Source organism: Hyperoodon ampullatus (genome assembly GCF_949752795.1).
Source record: "Hyperoodon ampullatus genome assembly, chromosome: 1".
Taxonomy (NCBI): domain Eukaryota; kingdom Metazoa; phylum Chordata; class Mammalia; order Artiodactyla; family Ziphiidae; genus Hyperoodon; species Hyperoodon ampullatus.
The window spans coordinates 203,266,850-203,285,913 of NC_136914.1; the positions used below are offsets into that span (position 1 = coordinate 203,266,850).

Here is a 19,064-nt window from a genome sequence, read left to right on the forward strand (position 1 = left end):
TCCCTATGCTTAAATCAGTAGATATCAGGACAAAATTAAGCATCCATTCTTGATTTCTAAAACAAACCAAAAACAAAAAATCTTTGTAAAAATCCATGATGAACAGTGAACAAAAAAGAAAAAAATGCTGTAAACCAGTCACATGCTTAAACTGGCAGCTTCCTTTTGGGAATAAATATATAAAACCCCTCATACACATGCATTTCAAGAAATCATTTTTTATAAAGCTTTTTATGCAAATAGATTTATAGCAAATAAATATATCAATTATAATTAAAGTAGTAGAAATAGTCCATATATCTAAGCTAATCAAATTTCAGTGTGGATAATATGAGATCATTATATGGTCATAAAAGAAGTAGAAAGCATGTACAAAAATATGTCAAAAAAGATAGTGTGCCTGTAATTATAACTATTATAAACCATTTTTCTAATATATATAGTTGATCTTTTACAGTGAAGTATTTGTTGGTCCTTTGGGGAATAAAATGTCTAAGCAGATAAAATATCATTGTTCTTACACAACACATAATTAGGTTATGATTTTAGTAAATATAAAGAATAATAGGAAAACAAGAGGAATAGCTTTTTTCTTTGCCAATTATATAATCAATGGAAAAGGATGCTTTTTTTTCTGGGGTTAATTTTTGTTGATTTCATGCCCCAGATGTTTTGTTGTTCAATTGCCCCATCCACTCTTTTCCTTTAGGGCTTCTGACATAGATTCGAAAGGGTTTTTCCCTGCGGAGTGAAATCTGTTCTTTTGTGGAGGTGGCAGGTAGCATCTTAGAACTAAACAGCCTTTGACAATATTTAATATCATTTCACTTGTTATTGGGAGAGAATTGAAGCCTTCAATACCAAACCTTCTTAAGGAGTTTTGAGTTGCAGGGTCTCCGTGTCCCGGTGAATAATGTTTCCTCACTCTTGAGTTGTGTACAGATAACACAGCCATGTTACAGAAAAAAATTATTTAGATGCCTAGTGTTGACTCTATTTTTTAAAAATTAAATATGTATAAATATAAAACTAGCATGAGATCCTTTTGAACCCTTTGAGCTGAGAACTCTTACATAGAACAATGAAGAAAACAAGTTTGTAATTAGTATTTTAAATGTGTAAATGATACTGTTTGGCTGACAGTAAAGTGCCACTGGTCCCAGGATGGTAGCAGGGAGCTCTGGCGCTGGCTCTTGCATTCAGCACACTTAGGTCCCTGTGTGCCTGGCAAGGATGGCACCCTCCAGCCCTGTGCTCAGTTTGAGCTACTCTGTATGTTTGTACAGTATGTTGTGTTGTTATTTGGCCTCCACTGGGTGTGACCGGATTATTTGTATGTTTAGTCCTCCCCTGTTCCTTTCTCTTTGGCTCAGTGCTTCTCACACTTCAGTGTGCTTGGGAATCCCTTGGGGATTCAGTACATCTAGGGTGGAGTCTGAAATGCTTTATTTCTAACAAGCTCCCAGTTGGTTGAGTAGCAAGCCTTAGCCACGATGATTCACGTAGTAAGAACAACTTAACAGATTTGAGCACTAAGGCAAATGCTGCCACTGACATCTGGTGGCAGTACTTGGTTAGAAGGTGGTCAACCAGATAGCCTGAAATATATGTAAATTAATTTTTGACCATCAAGAAAAATTTTTTTTTTAAATTTAAGTGTTTATGAAGCAAACTTGCTGAGTCCTAGGACTACATCTGTGGACTGCAGATTGAAAAATTTTGCTAGAGGATGTCTGGGTGGTGCGTCCCCTCTTACTGGGCAGTGCTGGTGAACACAACCTAGCGTTTGTGCCCCTGGCATTTCATTACCTCCTTTTAGGTGTCAAACCCTGTTTTGTGATGGTGATTTAAAAAACAAAAACAAAATAAAAAAAGAACTCAATTCCAGAGTGAGCAGGAGACCAAGTAGATGCTCAGCATGTGGGATCTGAGGGTCTTCAGCCTTGAGTCCACGGCTTCCACTGAGCGCTCCATCTTGTTTGTGCCGACGAGGATAGATTAGGCTTCTGCCTTGAGGCCAGGTACAGCACATGACTGCTGGGTACTTTGTCGATGCTTAGAAACTTTGAAAAGAGTTGTCTAATACCTTTTTCCAAAGGAAGGTAGGATTCTGTAGTAGTAACTTTACTCGGGGAGCCAGCTTTGCCTGGGACAGTGAGGCCTTCTTCCCGTTTTGTCAGTTTACCAACATGAAGCCCTAGCTTCCTTTGGGAGTCTATCCTGTCTCGATTTTTGTGTGTGTGTGTGTGATATACTAGACTAGAGCAAATTCGTGAATGTTTCAAAAGTAAAATTGATACGGAGCTCCTTCCCTATATGGAAGAAGTTTATTTTCTGAGAAGACACCTGATTGAACTTGGGCCAGGCAAGCCATTTCCTCATGGGGCAGCCCTGCTTTGTGTACCTGTAGGTTTACTTGAAAACGGTCACTTCTTTGAGACACTGACACACATAGATGAGTAAAAAAAAATGTGTTCACTGGATGTTTCTAAAACTTGCCTACCAGGAAAGCTTCAGTCCTCTAGAGAAGGAGATAGGGCTGGGCAGTTTTTTAAACTTTTGGAATTGTAGAATCACAGGATGTTAGAACTGAAAGAACCACAGGTCTCCTCTCCTTTACTGCAGTTTTATAACTGAAGCAAAATTAGTCTAGTGCAGTGGTTCCTAAATGCTGATACTTGGCAAAGTTTTCACCAGTTTGAGGCAAAATGAGAAAAATAAAAACAGTTGCAGTGAGTTCTTCATAAAGCTGTGTGTATTCAGCTTAAAGACCTGTTATTCTGAAATTATATATTTTCTATATTTGGGGGATTAAACTGTCTGGGCTTTTGTGGAATGATGGTCGCAGTAGATGTGTTTTAAAAATATCTTTATTTTATGAAATAAAAATGCGGCAACCCTCTCTCTGTTTCTGAGAAGGAAGATGGATTTTCCTAGTTCTTGGAATCCAAGCAGCTGGGAACCACTGACCTAGTACACCTGCCTGTAATCTGATGGATCTAGACTAGGTAGACTCCAGAAGAAAGATAGCGGATCCTCCCCACCACCTGCCGGCCTGTCTTGGGGGGCAGGGAGAGATCAGCTGGGGGGCTGCAAATCTTCGAGCAGCTGTCCTAATTTAATTTGCAGACTCACAGCTTCTGGGGAGTCTCTTGAGAGGCCAGGGTGCACAGAGGTTCCAGAGCTGGCACCCATTTGCAGGGACACGGAACACAGAAGGCCCTGTAGCTTGTTTTAAAAAAAAAAAAAAATTAAAGGATCCAGATCAACAGGAGATCCATAGAAACAGAAGTCGATATGAGGCTCTACGGCATTTGATCCTTCCTCCCGATTTTCTGCATAGAAATGCAGGTTACATGATGGTCCTACAGACACTTTCGAGCTTACGGTCACTGAGGCAGACATTTTCAGTTAGCGTATACGTACGTCCTAGCTCTCTGATACAAAATCGAAATGGATAAGTAACTGAAGGTATACACAGCGGGCACCTCCATTTCTGCTGCTCATTGTCTCTGAATATTGTGTCCCTGCCCCCCTCTCTTAGGGACCCTGCATCCCATTCTTTCCACCAGCTTTTGGCTTTTGCTCCCTGAGTTCCCACCTTCTCTCTCTCCACTAACTTTCCGCCCTTTCTGCCCCAATTTGCCTAATCCTAAACAGGCCTCACTTGACCCCAAGGCTGCTGCCAGCTCCCCTGTGGCCCTGCTGCCTGTGCTTTGTCCCTCTTGCCCTCCCTTCCCTTCCACAGTCTGATTTCTTCAGGAAAAGACTCCCTGAGGCCACAGTGGCTCCCTCCTCGGTGACCCTCTGACCATCCCTTTACTCTGAGGTTCTTCCCTCTCCCAGCTTCTGTGATGACAACGGTTGTCCGGTTCTACTCGTATCCGTTTTCCCTTTGGTCCCATATTTGTTTCCTTTTCTCCTCCTACTCCCAGTCAAGGGCTGTAATTGCTCATTTTCTCTTCTCCTCTCTCAGACCCCCATCTCCAGTTCTGACCTTTTCCCTGACCTTCGTCCTTCCATTTCAGCCTTTTTGATGGACTCTTCAAAAGGCCTTGTTTTCTTAAAGGGAATTCGTCCCCTCTTCCCGGCCCCCATCACTGATGCATCTCCCTCCCAACATTTCCATCTCCACTCATGGGGTCCCCGTTCTTCAAGTCGCTCAGAGCAAACTTCTCTTGTGATTATTGATGCCTCCCTCTCTCTCTCCTTGTGCTTCTTTTTTTTTTTTTTTTTTTAGCGGTACGTGGGCCTCTCACCGTTGTGGCCTCTTCCGTTGTGGAGCACAGGCTCCGGACGTGCAGGCTCAGCGGCCATAGCTCACGGGCCCAGCCGCTCCGCGGCATGTGGAATCCTCCCGGACCGGGGCACGAACCCGTGTCCCCTGCATCGGCAGGCGGACTCTCAACCACTGCGCCACCAGGGAAGCCCCTCCTTGCGCTTCTTTCTCCATTACGGTTTCACCAAATTATGTTGATTCCTTATCCATAGCTCCTCCCATAGTGATCTTTTTCCAATCCTGTGGATACTGCTCTCGTGTACGTCTAGACTTGATCTTCCTGAAACCGTATTCCTCTGCTCAAGAACCTGACCTCATTAGCCCATCCTTCAAGGAGCTCCGCAGTCTGACCTGCTCACCAAACTGCTTTTTTTTTTTTTTTTTTTTTTTGCGGTACGCGGGCCTCTCACTGTTGTGGCCTCTCCTGTTGCAGAGCACAGGCTCCGGACACGCAGGCTCAGCGGCCATGGCTCACGGGCCCAGCCGCTCCGCGGCATGTGGGATCTTCCCGGACCGGGGCACGAACCCGTGTCCCCTGCATCGGCAGGCGGACTCTCAACCACTGTGCCACCAGGAAAGCCCTCACCAAACTGCTTTTCCAAACCCATCTCCCCTTCTTTCCTGGCAAACCCACTGAGCCTGGAAGTCCGCTGTCACCCACCTCTGACCTTCCTCAACACTGTTCCCTTCCCTTGGCTCAAATCCTACTCCTCCTCAGATTTTCCTTCCTGTATAAAATGTATCTTTATACAAGACCAGGAAGTCATTTTTTTCTCTCTGAACTCCTTATATTCTTCTTTTTCCTCATGTAGAATTTTTGTTTACTGCCTTGCACCGTTGAGTTTCATGTGTTCTCCCATTTTCTGGATTGTGTGCTCTTGGAGGAGCAAGGGCTGTCTTCTCACAAGGCTGCACAACCTCTCCTGAGGACCCTGCATGGTCAGGGCTTTTAGTGCCTGTTGGTTTGCAGGTTGATTTTATATTATAGCAAGAGAATTGGTTGGAGATGGATAAAACTAATATTTTCCATTGAGTGAAGGAAAACCCAAAAGAGAGACAACAGATAGTTTTCTGAAGAAGGGTTTTGAGAAAGGGCTTCCATCACTGGGAATTTGGTACAGAATAATAGGGAGTGATCACAGTGATGGAGTTTGCATTCGTAGGTGGCACAGTGTAGCATACTGGTGAAGAGTTTGTTCTTCGGTTACTTCATCTTTCTGAGCCCTGCTCTCCTGAGTTATAAGAGGGTGGTGATTGTGTCTGCTTCCTAGAGTTGTGAGCATTAAATGGATTAATAAGCACTGTGAATTGTCAGCACAGTTTCTCTTCAATAAATGGTAGCTTAATTTTTGTTTACCCATGTAAAGGATGCACCATAAACGTACCCTCCTACTAGAGAGGCAATAATTATAGGTAAGGTGAGCAAGAGCTGTTCTGACCCTTGGCTTGGAAATCTAGAATGCAACTTGCTCATGAGGGTTTTCCAATAGCCCAGAAAAGGATTATGGTGAACCGTAAGGCTAGAGGGATGAATAAGGCACAGTGTGTCCCAGAGGAGATGATGAGAGGGAAGAAGTTGTAGTCAAGTTAGAGGAAGGAAAGAAAAGGGAGAACCTTAGAAGAGGTTTTGTCCTGATGGAACGAGATTACTTAAGGTGCTTTGCCGAGAAGTACCATGGTGTCCCAGTGCCTCTGGAGTGTCTGGATGACCAGGGATTGGCCTGCGACATGTCTGCTCAGTTGGTCAGGACCCATGCTAGGGAGATAAGAGGGAGTTCTGCCGCTGGGAGCCGGTTTAGTCCTCCCTGTTTCATGGTGACAAACCATGTTGGCCCTTGACCCTGACTCTGCTCCGACTCAGGCTCCCGTGGAACTGCTTGGGTGACCGTCACTGAGCACCTTCTCAGCGTTTGTCCCATGGGTGGAACAAGAGCCCCATCTTTCAGTTACTGGGAGGGCTCTCAAAGAACCCACGAACTGGGATGCTGGGAAATATTGAGTGGACTCGTGGAAATTAAACATCACACTACTTTCACCTCTGCATCTCCAGCTAAATCCAATTTTTCATATTTAAGATGAATTAGCCCTCTCCTCCATCTAAGTGGGAAAGATTATCTGAGGCTTTTTTTTTTTTTTTTTTTTTACTTCCTTGGGGTTGTTAGGAAAGGAGTTTAGACAAAAATTTGAGGAAGGACTAAATCTTGCATAGAGTTTGCAAAGAAATTCATGTAATTGGACTGAACATGCTCCCTTTTTTCTTTTCACAGGGGAAAGTGGAAGTAGAAGCTGGGAAAGAAGGTATGAAGTTTGAAGCCAGTGCTTTTTCATACTATGGTGTAATGGCCCTTACAGCCTCCCCAGGTGAGTTTCCTTCTCAGCCTCAGGGCAGGGCTAGGTTTTAGGAAATAATGCCCTTGTATTGTCATCTTTCTGTACCTGCCGGCTAACCCAATTTATTTACTTTTTGAACTTTATATTGAAGTGTATCATGCATACAAAAAAATACTGCTCACATCATACATATATACCTCCATGAATTTTCACAAACTGAACTCTTGTGTAAACCAGCTCCCAGATCAAGAGACAGAACATCACCAACCCCAGAGAACCCTCCCCCCACCCTCCCCTTTAGTCACTATCTCCCCAAAGTAACCACTGTCTTGACTTATAAGCATTGACTAGTTTTGCCTCTTTTTGAACTTCAGGTAAATGGAATTATACAGGACATATTGCATTGAGTCTGGCGGCTTTTACCCAGTGTTGTCCTGGGCACACTCATCTGTACTGCTGTGTGAGCTTATACTCTGTTTCTTCTCATTGCTGTACGGTGTTCCATGGTATGAATATACAGCAGTGCATTTATTCTTTTCACTGCAGATGGACACTGGGGTAGTTTCCTGTTTGGGGGCTACTCCGAATTGTGTGTCTGTGACACTGTCCGCGTCCTTTGGTGAAGACATTTCTGTTGGGTGTATGTGTAGGAGTGGAATGGCGGGGTCGGCGTTAATAGCTGCAGCCCCACAGTTTCCCAGGGTGGCTGAGGCAGTCACACTCCTGCCCGTGCTGACCGGGGTTCCAGTGGCTCCATATCCATCACTTGATACTGTTGACTCTTTTAGATGTTAACTATTCTGGATGTTTTTTAATTTGCATTTTTCTGAGGATAGTTGAGGTTTTAATATATATCCATTGCCTATAGCCGGTTCTTCTCAACTTAGAGAGCTGGCCAGTTAAGTCAGCCAATTAAGGGTGGGTGTGCCACGGGGTATCGACCTAGTGCTCTGAGCACAAGATGCCAGAAAGCGGTGTCTGTTCTAGTAGGAACACGGACGCGGATACTTGGCTCACCTCTGGGATGGGACTTGAATGGTTCCTCTTTGCACCACTTGCTTTGCTACCTGATCCCCGCTGGAACAGGGCAGGCAGGTAAACAGGGGCTGCAGTACCACCTTGTGGCCAAAATCCCAAATGACATGCCGTGCTAGGAAATAACGTTTTATAAACCTCAAACTTTAAAATAGCCGATCCTAAAAGAATGCTGTCACTTCTGAAAACCAGTCTCAAAAAGGGGGAGGGGTCACCTGCAGACGAGTCTGTGTTGTGACGCTGGTCCTCATCTACTCGTCCACACAGTGTCTCAGGCGCCCAGAGATGTTACAGTTAGAAAGCCAGGGAAATGTCAAGAATTCTCTGACATTGCTAAACCTCCCCTGTCCCCGATGCATCTGCTCACTATCCTGGTGCAGGTTTTTGAGTCACATGGGCCAGTGTCCCCATTGTCTAGCACCCAGTGTGAACACAAGCCTGTCTAACCCCACTTAATTAGTAGGTGTCTGCTGTCAACTTCAAGGTGATCTTCTGTTTTCACTGCTAGTGAGAGGACGGGGAGATTCTTAACTAGGCCAAGAAGACCTCGGAGACAGCCGGAGTTCCACTTATGGGTTATCTGACTGAGAAAGGCCCTTGGCTTCCTCGTTATTAAAAGGGTATAAGATTACCTCCTGTGGCTGTTAGAAGAATAGAATGTGATGATACTCACATGAGTACTTTGTCACCTTTAAAGCACAAGAGGAAATGTTTGTATAACACAAGTAGGTGTTGAGATTGTGACTATTGCTTGGCAACCACCCTCAAATTTGCCCCAGGTTAGCAGAATCAGGTATGTAAGGTGGCTTTGAAAGGACAGCTAGAGGAGTAACTTGTACATTTTTATGCATCACTAGTTCTTGAACCCTAACTATTAGCCCAGTTCATATTAAACCATGGATTTATATAGGGTAAATCACATTCAGGAAAGGAATTGAAGAGCAGGCCTTCCATATAGGAAGTGTGTGGGGCTGCAATTTCCTACCTAATGTGGTAGGAAATGCTTGGAAGGAAGAGAATTTCATTAACGGCATCTTATTTACTTCAAAGCCCAGCGTTTTACTTGACTTTACATTGAGGATTCAGGATTTTGTATATTCATTGAGATGCAATAATAAGTATAGTAATCCCAAGGTAATGTTTCTATTTATTAATGTTGATTGCCTAGAAAGACCCTACACTAATCAGTTATCAAGACCGGCCCAGTTATTTGTCAATTATACCTCAATTAAAAAAAAAAAAAACCTGCCCAGAAAATATGACCCCTGCCTGGTAGGCCATGTCGATTGACTGGTCTGCCATTCCCAAGAAATCTGTATATGATATTCTTTATTTACCTTCCTCTAATACTTTGAGTTGCTGTGGAATACTGTGAAATTTCAAAGCATCTGGTCAAAGTTACAATCAGACCAATTAAGAATGTAAATGAATTGAATAATTTTTTGCCACAGATAGGGACGCTGTAGGCTGTGCTGTGAACAGGTATCGAGGTGCTGGCACAGGCAGCTTGGGTCATGCTCTTGGGGCAGTTGATGAATCAAGCTCCACTTTTGCGTGGCTAGCTGTGATTGAAGTCCTTAAGAGCATGTTTTGAGCTATAAACTGCAATGGGGTACTACTGGCTTAAGAGATTTCTAGGTTAGTAAAGAAGCCTGTGAGTAGGATTTCTCCCGATTTCAGCCTCCCTATGTTCCTCTTCCTGGAAAGCAGTGTGTGTTCAGTTAACTTATATAATATCATATAGTCTTCTGCATTTCCGGGACTGAACACTCCTACGGGTAGAACAGGTATCCACTCCTGTCCCCTGATTACAGAGAGCTCCTTTCTTGCCTTTTGATATGGTCTCACCCTGTTTTTCTCCATTTTTCAGTTCCTTTGTCCCTGTCTCGTACCTTTGTTGTCAGCAGAACAGAGTTGTTAGCAGCAGGTTCTCCAGGTAATTCTGCATGTTTCCTTTTCATAATTCTTATTGCCTCCGTTGACCCCACCAAAGCCCAGCTGGCCGGGTCTGCTCCCTTTATTTGGTCAAGGCCATTTTCAGTTCTTCTTTGAGCTCTAAAACTCCATGGTTCTGTGACTAATAGTGAGCTATCCAGGACAGCATAAGCCCACAACAGGTGTGCAAAGGGTTTGGGAGATGGGAAGGGAATCCTGAAACTGGGAAGGGGAGAGTGCGTCTGACATGGGTTCCCTGCGTGACCCATCCACACTGCTGACCTTGGATTTTCGAGGCTGCCCTTTGGTCTTTTGGTGACCTCAGCAAAGTCATGGTGCATGGAATTTGCAGAGGCCCCAAACCTGAGGATTCTTCTCCAGAACACATTCAGCCAAAAGGCTGAAGGACTATGAACTTCTCTTGGTGAGGCCCCAAAATCTCTGTTTCTTTGGTCCTTTTTGTGGCATCCATGTGAACGAGGTGCATGTATTTCCACCCTTCCTCGGGCAGGTGGCCCCGCTTCTCCTGTCTCGCTGTCTTTGTTTTGAAATTAGTACTGTGCACATTCCTAACGAACTGCTGATTATTGCCCTGCAGGAGAGTATGGTCATGCCTGGCTAATATGTCCAGCTGCTAAAAAAGAAAGGCAGAGGTTTAATCTCTCTTTAATTAAAATTGCTGGACTTTCCTATTTGGTAGTACAACTTTTCTGTGTTTATTTTGTTCCATACAGCTTATATTTTAAGATCTGACTGGTGAGATTTGCATTTCATAATCCAGTTTCTGCAAAACTCTTAAAATGCAGATGTTCGGCAAAGGAGGCAATACTTGTCTTAGAGAGAAGCTAACATTCCCTCAGGTCTTTGCTCTTAAAAAAAATTGCGGGTGTTTGGGCATAAGATATTACTCGTGGGGCTATTTGAATCAAATCAGCTGACAGAATATACATGTATACACATATATGTATACATAAATATGTATTTATATGTATGTTTGTATTGTTTCCTCCCCATTTTATTTGCTGGCATCTGCTACCAATTTAAAATGTCACAGATGCTGAAGTAAAGTGACTTTTGGCCGAAGCTCGGGGAAATGTCATTTGTGTCTTACTTTTTCTGTAGAACTTAGAGGTTTCTTAGTTCTGCCCATTCCATCTGACCTAGTAATGGGAAAACCCACTTTGTGGGTCCAGGCCTTCAAGGTGCTGGCATTACAGTAATATGATACCTGATTAATGGGGGTTGAGCTACACCAGTGATTTCCAGCCAGTTCCACACGGTGCCTGGTGGCTCTCAGGGAGGAGTCTGGGAATGTTTCTTTATTGTGTCTTTCTAGCTTACTAGCAAATGAAAGCATCCCTAGGTAGGATGAATAAAATAAGCCAAGACCAAAAAACAAAACAATTCTGAGAAGGCATAAGAGGAATTAAAATTGAAAGTCTTTTTCATAATTATTGTCATAAAACCTTGCCACATAAATTTGGCAACAAAACATGACCTGCACTGGGAGGAGGCCACTTAAGGTCTTTGTTCTCCTTGGTATGAAGACTCGGACATCTCCCCACACGCTGATGAAAGGTGACTGTTCTGGTTCCTGTCAAGTTGCAGAAGAGGTCCTGGAAAACGGTCTGCTGCTCCAGACTCTGGCTGTGATGCCAGGCAGCGGGTTCCTGGCAAAGGAGAGGGTTCATCTCTCAGAAAAGAGAGGGCAGTGGGTTGAGAGGAAGCTGACTGGGAGTCTAGATACTTTGGGAGACCAGAGAAATTGCCCTGTAATCCTCCTCAGGAGAAAATAACAGGAGATTGAGAAGCACTGCCTAAGGCCTCAGACGGCGATCTGGCCATGCACAGGGTCTGATTGGTAAGAAAACTGCCCTTTAAACGTTTTGTTTTTATAACCTTAAATTGTAACCCACCGAAGGGAACACCATTTCAGAAGTATCTGTAGATTTGGGGCTAAAGCCCAGGGATACGGTGGGATCCCTTGTTTCACAGACTGTTCCATCCATCAGCCTGTGGGAAGTTATCACAAGTACAGAGTAGCTTGATCCTGAGGGTAGGCGCGTGGTGGAGAGGTCTGGGATGACACTTATGGGAAAGAATATAATAATGTTAACAAGCCTCCTTTATCAGGCACTTACTGGGTGTCAGACGCCGTGCTAAGCACTTTATATACCTTATCTCATTTTGAATCTCCATAAGACCTTACGAGGTGGGTGCTATTACTATTTGCCTTTTACAGATAGGGACTCTGAGGCTTAGCAAAGTTGGGTCATCTGATCAAAGTTGGGTCATCTGCTAAATAGAAAACATCTGATAAATTAATTTGCCTTGTTCTCATAGATAAGTGGAAGCAACAAGAGGAACTGCTATTGAGTTTAATTTTGACTAACAATGGAAAATTGGTTCATGACATGAAAATTGTAGGGAAAGTGGTTACATGAAAATTTTAGGAGAAAGGGGACTCACCATATGAGGTTTCTTGAGTACTTGCCATGTTTTGTTCTGCATGTCATATTTTAAGAGGGACTTTGCTGGGACTTCCTTGGAGGTCCAGTGGTTAAGACACTGCACTCCCAATGCAAGAGGCACGGGTTTGATCCCTGGTTGGGTAACTAAGATCCCACATGCCGCACGGCGTGGCCTAAAAAAAAAAAAAAAAAAAAAAAAGAGGGACGTTTGCTGAATGGACTCTCAGACAATGGTCAGGATGGGGTAAGCGGGGGTGGGGGGGATAAAACATGTGAGGTGAACAGTTGAATCATTTAGCCCGGAGAGGAAGAGACTTAACTATCTTCACACTTTTAAGGGCTATTCCAAGTAGCAGAGGAATGGAAGGCACTCAGTAGAGGTCCACAGAGTGGAGGAGAATGAAGTTGGGGAAGCAGATTTTGATGGGTGTGATGACAGACTTTCCGATAGTTGAAGGGTGGGACCAGCCGAGAGCCAGTCAGGGACGCATTGCAAAGAGGAGCCAACCATCAGGTGGGAGAATTGGTCCCCTTCAATCCCGTGACGTTGTGCAATTCAGCGTGGGCACCCAGTTGATATTTGTGCAATAGGTTTGACTAGAAAAGCAAAAATGGAAGAAGCCCTGGTGAGGGTGTGGGTTTTATTTTTAATGAAATTTATTAGAAGCTATGGTGAACATGCCTCTAAGAGCAGCAACACTTAGACTCACCTGGATATCCTTTCACTTTGTTTTAATGAAAGAGTACTGTCGATCTCATTGAAGACTCCCCCAGCACCTAAGGTGACCTAATCAAACCGTCTCAGGGTTTGGTGTCTTCCAGGGTTCTTAACAATCCTGAGATGTCCTCGGGCTGCCTGACAGGGATTTTACTGGGGTCAGAGGCAAAGATAACAGGTTTGGCTGCCAGGTATGGTATGAGCAGACAGAAGCGTTTTGATCCCTTTAAAAACGTGTACTGATTTATGAACGTTCTCAAGAGTCCTTTGGTTTTGCTTCTGGCAAAATAATGCAGTGCTGCTACCTTCCTACAGCCCATGTTTCGTATCAAGTAGCTTCTGTGTCTCGGACCTCGCCTCCCCGGCCTGTGCTCCTGACACAGTGTGCAGCCACGGGGTCTTTGCTATTGGAAACTCGGAGGATTGGGTCTGTTGGCGTGGACGGGGGCCGGGAACGTGTTGCAGGAGAAGCCGTGAGCGTGCTGTAGGAGACCCTGCGGCTGAACTGCATGGCCGAGGCGTCTGGCATAAGTTGATTGAGCTTGTCTATTCATTATTATTGGGAAAATAAAGAGCTTTGAGTTGCGTCTACCTCACTTAAAAGGCAGTTGGGTTTCTTCTCCTTTTCCAGGTGAAAACAAGTCACCTCCTCGCCCATGCGGCTTGAATCACTCGGACTCTCTCAGTCGCAGTGACCGGATCGATGCGATAACGCCGACGTTGGGAAGCAGCAACAATCAGCTCAGCTCTTCATTCCTCCAAGTCTACATCCCTGACTACTCGGTGCGAGCCCTCTCCGATCTCCAGTTTGTTAAGGTGAGAGGAGACAATGGCTTGGCGGGGCCCAGCAGGCGGCGGTCAGCTTCCACCGAGAGCGTTTGGCTCAGCGGCCTCTGCGCCGAGCCTGCCTCGGTCATTTTGCGGGCGCCCTGCCTCCAGCTCCTGCACCCTTACTCCGGCTGGGGAAGAACATCGGTCTCCTTGGCTCTGTCCAGTGAGCTGCCAAGTCAAATGTGGCTTTTTCAGGGAACGAGAGCTGGAGGGGGCGAGAAAATGAGTAAACGTTTCCAGCCGGTCTTCACGAGAGACGGGGCTCTTTTCTTAGGCTGAAATAAAGATCGCTTTGTGGGGGATGAGCCAGCTTTAGCTGATGGAAGCCATTTTCTAGCCTCTGTGAAATGTCGAGACAGAACTTGGAAATGGCTTATATATCAGCAAAAAGTGACTTGTTCACTAGAATCAACTTGAACTTTAAAAAGTGGCTCAGTTTATACTCAAGGATGGTTTTCTTCTAGAGCAACTGCTAGGGGCCCTTCGGGGGATGTAAGGTGTAATAAATACCACGTGGAGACAAGAGAGCCTAAAAATAAACATTATCTTGGTTTGTTTTCTGTACCATCTCCTGGCCTCAGATCTCAAGACAGCAATACCAAAATGCCTTGATGGCATCCCGGATGGACAAAACTCCTCAGTCTTCAGACAGTGAAAACACTAAAATTGAATTGACTCTTACGGAGCTGCATGACGGGTTGCCAGACGAGACGGCCAACCTGCTCAATGAACAGAACTGTGTGACGCACAGCAAGGCCAACCACAGCCTGCACAGCGAAGGCGCCATCTAGAGCACCGGCCTCGGCCTCCGTGTCTGACCGTGAATCCCATTAGTGTGCGCTTGTGTGCCATGCTGGATCCTGCACCATCCTGAGACCAAAGACTTTGTCCCCTTCCTGGAAGCAGCAGAGGAGGCCGGGGAGGGCAGGAATGGAAACTGGAGACATGAAATCGACAGCCAGGGCGTGGCATTCGAGATTATGGAGATGAATTTCTTCCGCCCAAATAGAATCATGTTTATTTTTTCAGCTGTACCTTTTATCATTATCCACTCTCCTCCTCCCTCGATTTGCATGAAGTTGGAAATTGTTGCGATTTATTTTTTTCCGAGAGATCATGTTTTTAAAAAGTGTCTTTTGCAGAGTTTTAAATTGTTCTGTCTGAACTCTGCTGTGACCCCATGATGTAACCTTAGAAGGATGGACTTGTCCCTCCAGTGGCCTTCCTTGGCCCCCGCCCCAGGGAGGGGCACCCTTCCTCTGTGCCCCAGTGGGTGTCGCTGTCGAAGTTCAAGGATGAATGACACAGACCTGCCCAGGCTGTTGGCCCTGCAGGGTGGAGCCTGCGCAGGGACCCGCAGCCTCTCTGAGCTCAGTGTTGTTTTAAGTTAATGTTTAACGGTGTCCCTTTCCCTCAGAAAGGTTTAACGTTTGCTTGGAATGTGATTTTGCTCCCACTCTAAGGAATTTTTATCACCAAAATGAATGTTAATGGATTTTAAACCTATGGTTTATCTTTGCAAGAGGCGAGGTGGCTTCACCCCGACATTCCCACAGCCTGGGGCCTCCAGCTCAGCCAGGCCTCTTCCGCCCCAGCTTACAGAGCGCCGTCACCCACCGCCCCGTCCTTGCTCTTGTTAACCCACGATGCTGCTACACAGATGCCAAATGGAAATCTTCCACAGGGCCCTCGAGTAAACTCGTGGTGTGGAGTCCACGCTCCTGCCCTTCCCGCTGGGATGTATGTCATTGTCAGAAAAGGAGTCGGACCTTCCAGCTGTGCTCTGTGCGCCCTGCCGAGAAGGCACGTCTAGGCCCATGTGTCTAAAGGGGGGAACACTGGGGACTGCCGGCACCTGCCCCCTTCCCCTCTGTCCCTGGGCCCGTGGGGCCCAGCAGTGGCTGTGTCCCCGCCTGAGGACCTCTGTGTCCCCCGCCTCAGACATGGCCCACGCCAGAGAGGCTGCCCGTACAACCAGGGTCAGTTTGGCCCCTAACAGGGATTCAGAAACCAAATGTGTGTTGTGGCCATTTCATGTGTGTGTCTGTCTGTCTTTACTATCAAATTCATCACGTGTAGTGAAATTAATGTCAGGAGGTATTTCTTGAGTGGCTGAACTCCTAACTCTTTTATCTGTGTTTTAAGTGTTAACCCAAGGGATATGTGCATTTTGTCGGCAACATTCGTACACTGAAATGACTTCCTACTGACCACAGTTTTCATGTAGACCTGTCAGTCCTCGCTGCGTCCAGTCACTAGGCGAGAAGATAGCATCTTCTCCACTGGGTCTCACTGCACGAAGGGAAGCCCTGGGGCTAAGCGGCAGTTTCTTCTCCTTCCTCCAGGTAGGACTGTGCACCCCAGGCTGCGCGCTGGCGGGTGGGAGCTGCGGTTGGGAAAGAACCAGCAACACGCTGGGCTTGCCTCCCGGTGAGCAGCTCGGTGGCTCCAGTGTCATGTGCGCACCTGGCGCAGTGTTTCCCTTGGGATGTTGGTCCTGGAGCATCTTCCTCAGAAGGTGCCGTGCCCCTTAGTGAGGGAAGTACTGGTCTCACCTGGTAGAAGTCACTGGGTTCCCCCTCAAGGGGCTGAGTGGCCTGCTGCTGGCACGCAAATTAGAGCACCGTGGGATGGTGCTCCCACCGCGGAGCTTGACGTTAGTGGAACCCTGTACTATGAGTATCTGCTTTTATAAACAAACCCATCCAAGTGTAAAGGTCTCACTTTCTTAAGATGCGTCTGGCTGAGCACAGCGTCAGTATGACATGACACGGGAACTGGGATTATCTGTAGGGGGCGCAGAAATGAGAGAGAGTTCCCTGTAACAGAGTGAAACTCGGGCCTTGCTGGGGGAGGAGGCCTCTGCCCCAGCCAGCATGCCACGCTCTGGGCCGGGACAGCAGTGCCATCCCTGTGGTCTGGTGCAGCTGGGCTGCTGAGCCATGGTTCCTCTGGCCTCCTGGATCTTCGCCCGTCAGCTTCCCCTGGCCTATCTGCTTTGAATCTGCCTCTCCACACGCAGTCCGTCTCCAGGCGCCTTGCTACTGGAAGGAGCCTCTGGAATCACAGTTACTGTGCTGGATCTTTTTTGGAGCCCCACTGCTGCTCTGTGAATCCTAAAGCCCTTTTGAGAGGATTCCAGCTGCTGGCTCCTTGACTTCAGGGAGAAATGGTTAACGTTTCCATACTGTCTTACCTGCTCATTGTGTGGCTTTTTGAAAAGTCCTCTCTATAAAGGAGCTGGCACAGGGGGGCTTTGCAGTAGGGCTCCTGGAGGACGAAATTTTAGCCTCCCAAGTTCGTATTTATTTTCTATAAACTATTCTTTACCTTTGATTTTCCACACTGTTTTATAACAACAGGGAATCCCAAATAAGTCCTGTCTGGTCCCTGAAGGAATGAAGGCTAACATTTGGCTACAGTTATATCTGCTTTGGGCGAGGCTCAAGGCCCTTCAGATGGTAACACTCAGTATCTGAGCGACAGATTCCTCTTTCAGGGCCCCCACTTTCCTTCGGGAGACAGACTACAGGCTGTTGAAGGAGAAATGCTGGCTCATGGCTTCTGTGGGGCAGCAGGAGAATGATTTGGGGAAGGTCTATGCAGTTCATGTCTACAAAGTAAATGGCAGCAAGGCAGAGAAAGACCATCCAATAGTTGAGATCTTGATGTGCAGCGGCCAGTGCTTAGCACTACTGGTGGGTCCTCTCCTAGGGCTGCTGGCTTCGTAAGTGTGGATGGGGAGCGGGCTGTGGAGCAGACACAGGGCCTGGGGTCCTGAATTCTGTAGGAGCCCCAGTGTCAGGCCAGGGCCTCGCTCTCCTTTTCAGTGGCCCCTGCTGCAAGCCCTGGCTCTGAGGGACCAGGCAGGGCCTCCTCCTCTCCTAAGCAGCCACTCTGGCATCCTGAAGCTTCCTCCTGGAACTGGATTCCTAGTATCCAAGTGTTCCTGGGGCAATCTGCTTTCTCTTCATAAATGGGGGAGACTTTCTTCCTACTGCTTTAGAGGTTCCCTCCCTTTAATTCTGTTTCACATGCATCAGGCAAGTCTAAAATCATATGTTTAAACTCTTAGGAAAACAGAACCTTAAGATTTGTGCATGGAAACTGAGATGTTAACTAGCTTAAGCCTTGGTTCTTACCTAATTTGAATGTGAAAGGGCACCCCGTGTAACTCTTTTTTCTCCTCCTTCCTCACCTCACTTCTGGAAGAGAGCTCAGTGCCCATGCTGACAGTGTTGTCTTCCCCAAGTGGGAGGAGTATGGCATCTTGCCATTTTCTAATATTTCAAGGAGCTTTTGTGCAAATGTTGAATGCAAAACTTCACACTAATATGGAACATTAACTGTGAATATATTTACTTGTGCTATCCCCAGTACCAACACAACTAAAGGTCCAGCTTTTCCAAGTCTAGGAAAATAGTGCTAGATACAAGTAGAATTGCACTTCCCTTAGGAAATGAAGCAATGGGAATTTGGACTTAGCAGGGACCATGAGCTTCTGTCCTCAAGTTACCTCAGGTTGAGGAGCAGACCTAAGTAGGCCCTGGCCAACTGAACCTGTGTCCTGGCTGGTCAAAAACAAAAGCAAAACCCAACGCTGTCATCTTCTGAAAAAACAGCCAGGGATCTGACCATCTTTGCCTTTCCTGGGCCAGGAGACCAGGATTCCTCCAGTGTTCCCCAGGGCCCGGCCCAGGCAGAGGACTCACCTGGGCTGGCACAGGAAGGTGCTCACCTTGTTCCCTGGGATTCTAAGCAGGAGGCCACCAGGGAAGGTTGGCTTGTGCATGTCACATGACACAAGCTCCTTGCTAGCACGAGAGCAGGAACTGTTCCCCTCTCAGCTTTGATCCCGGAGACGGTTTTTCTTGCAGAGCGTTGAAGACTGGGAGGCTGAGCTGGCAGTTCAGGGAGTGGAGGCTTCTGAGGCACCAGTGCTCACTCTCTTCCTTGAGGACACAGGCTCTTGTCCTGGGTCAGGTGTGGTTCTATTCCGGCCTCTGGACTAGCGGTGCTTCTGTCCAGCAAGGGCATCTTGGTGGGTTGCAGGTTAGCCCAGAATTAGGAGGGATTTAGAGAGTTCAATATGGAAGTGATCTGGGGACTCAGAAACTTTTCCCATGTAAATGGATCAGTGAGCAACCTACTCAGTGGATTTTTATACCTCAGGGCCATTTGCAAATTTTTATCTTTCCACGTTTCTTTTGTATTTGCGTGGGCTGATAGGAGAGATGAGTTCAGAGGGTTCTAGGATGATGTTCATTTGCCTCGTTTTGCGGATGTGCGGGGCACCCGCACCAAGCTTGCTCAAGGCTATGGCAGTGGGCCTTCCTCCTCCAGCACGTGCGGGCACCCTTCCTGCAGGGAGTGCGTACATGCTGCTTTTCCTTCTGCCCCACCTGAAGATGCCAGAGCCCCTGGTCAGCCCTAAGAACAGGAGGAAGATGGCAGTTCACAGCAG

The 19,064-nt window shown here is 46.5% G+C and overlaps 1 protein-coding gene across 2 annotated transcripts in view; it reads left to right on the forward strand.

The window, feature by feature from the left end:
• CNNM2 (cyclin and CBS domain divalent metal cation transport mediator 2) overlaps positions 1–14,391 on the forward strand; it is a gene marked incomplete at both ends in the record, with an annotated part of 139,438 nt that extends 125,047 nt beyond the window's left edge. The window contains 4 exons of one of the 2 annotated variants that reach the window (XM_079700768.1): positions 6,547–6,640; positions 9,516–9,581; positions 13,401–13,585; positions 14,182–14,391. In XM_079700768.1, coding sequence (XP_079556894.1) covers positions 6,547–6,640; positions 9,516–9,581; positions 13,401–13,585; positions 14,182–14,391 — 555 coding nt within the window. The remainder of the gene's footprint in view (positions 1–6,546; positions 6,641–9,515; positions 9,582–13,400; positions 13,586–14,181) is intronic. The other variant, XM_079700769.1, reaches the window with a different exon arrangement.
• Between the last annotated feature and the right edge of the window lie 4,673 nt (positions 14,392–19,064).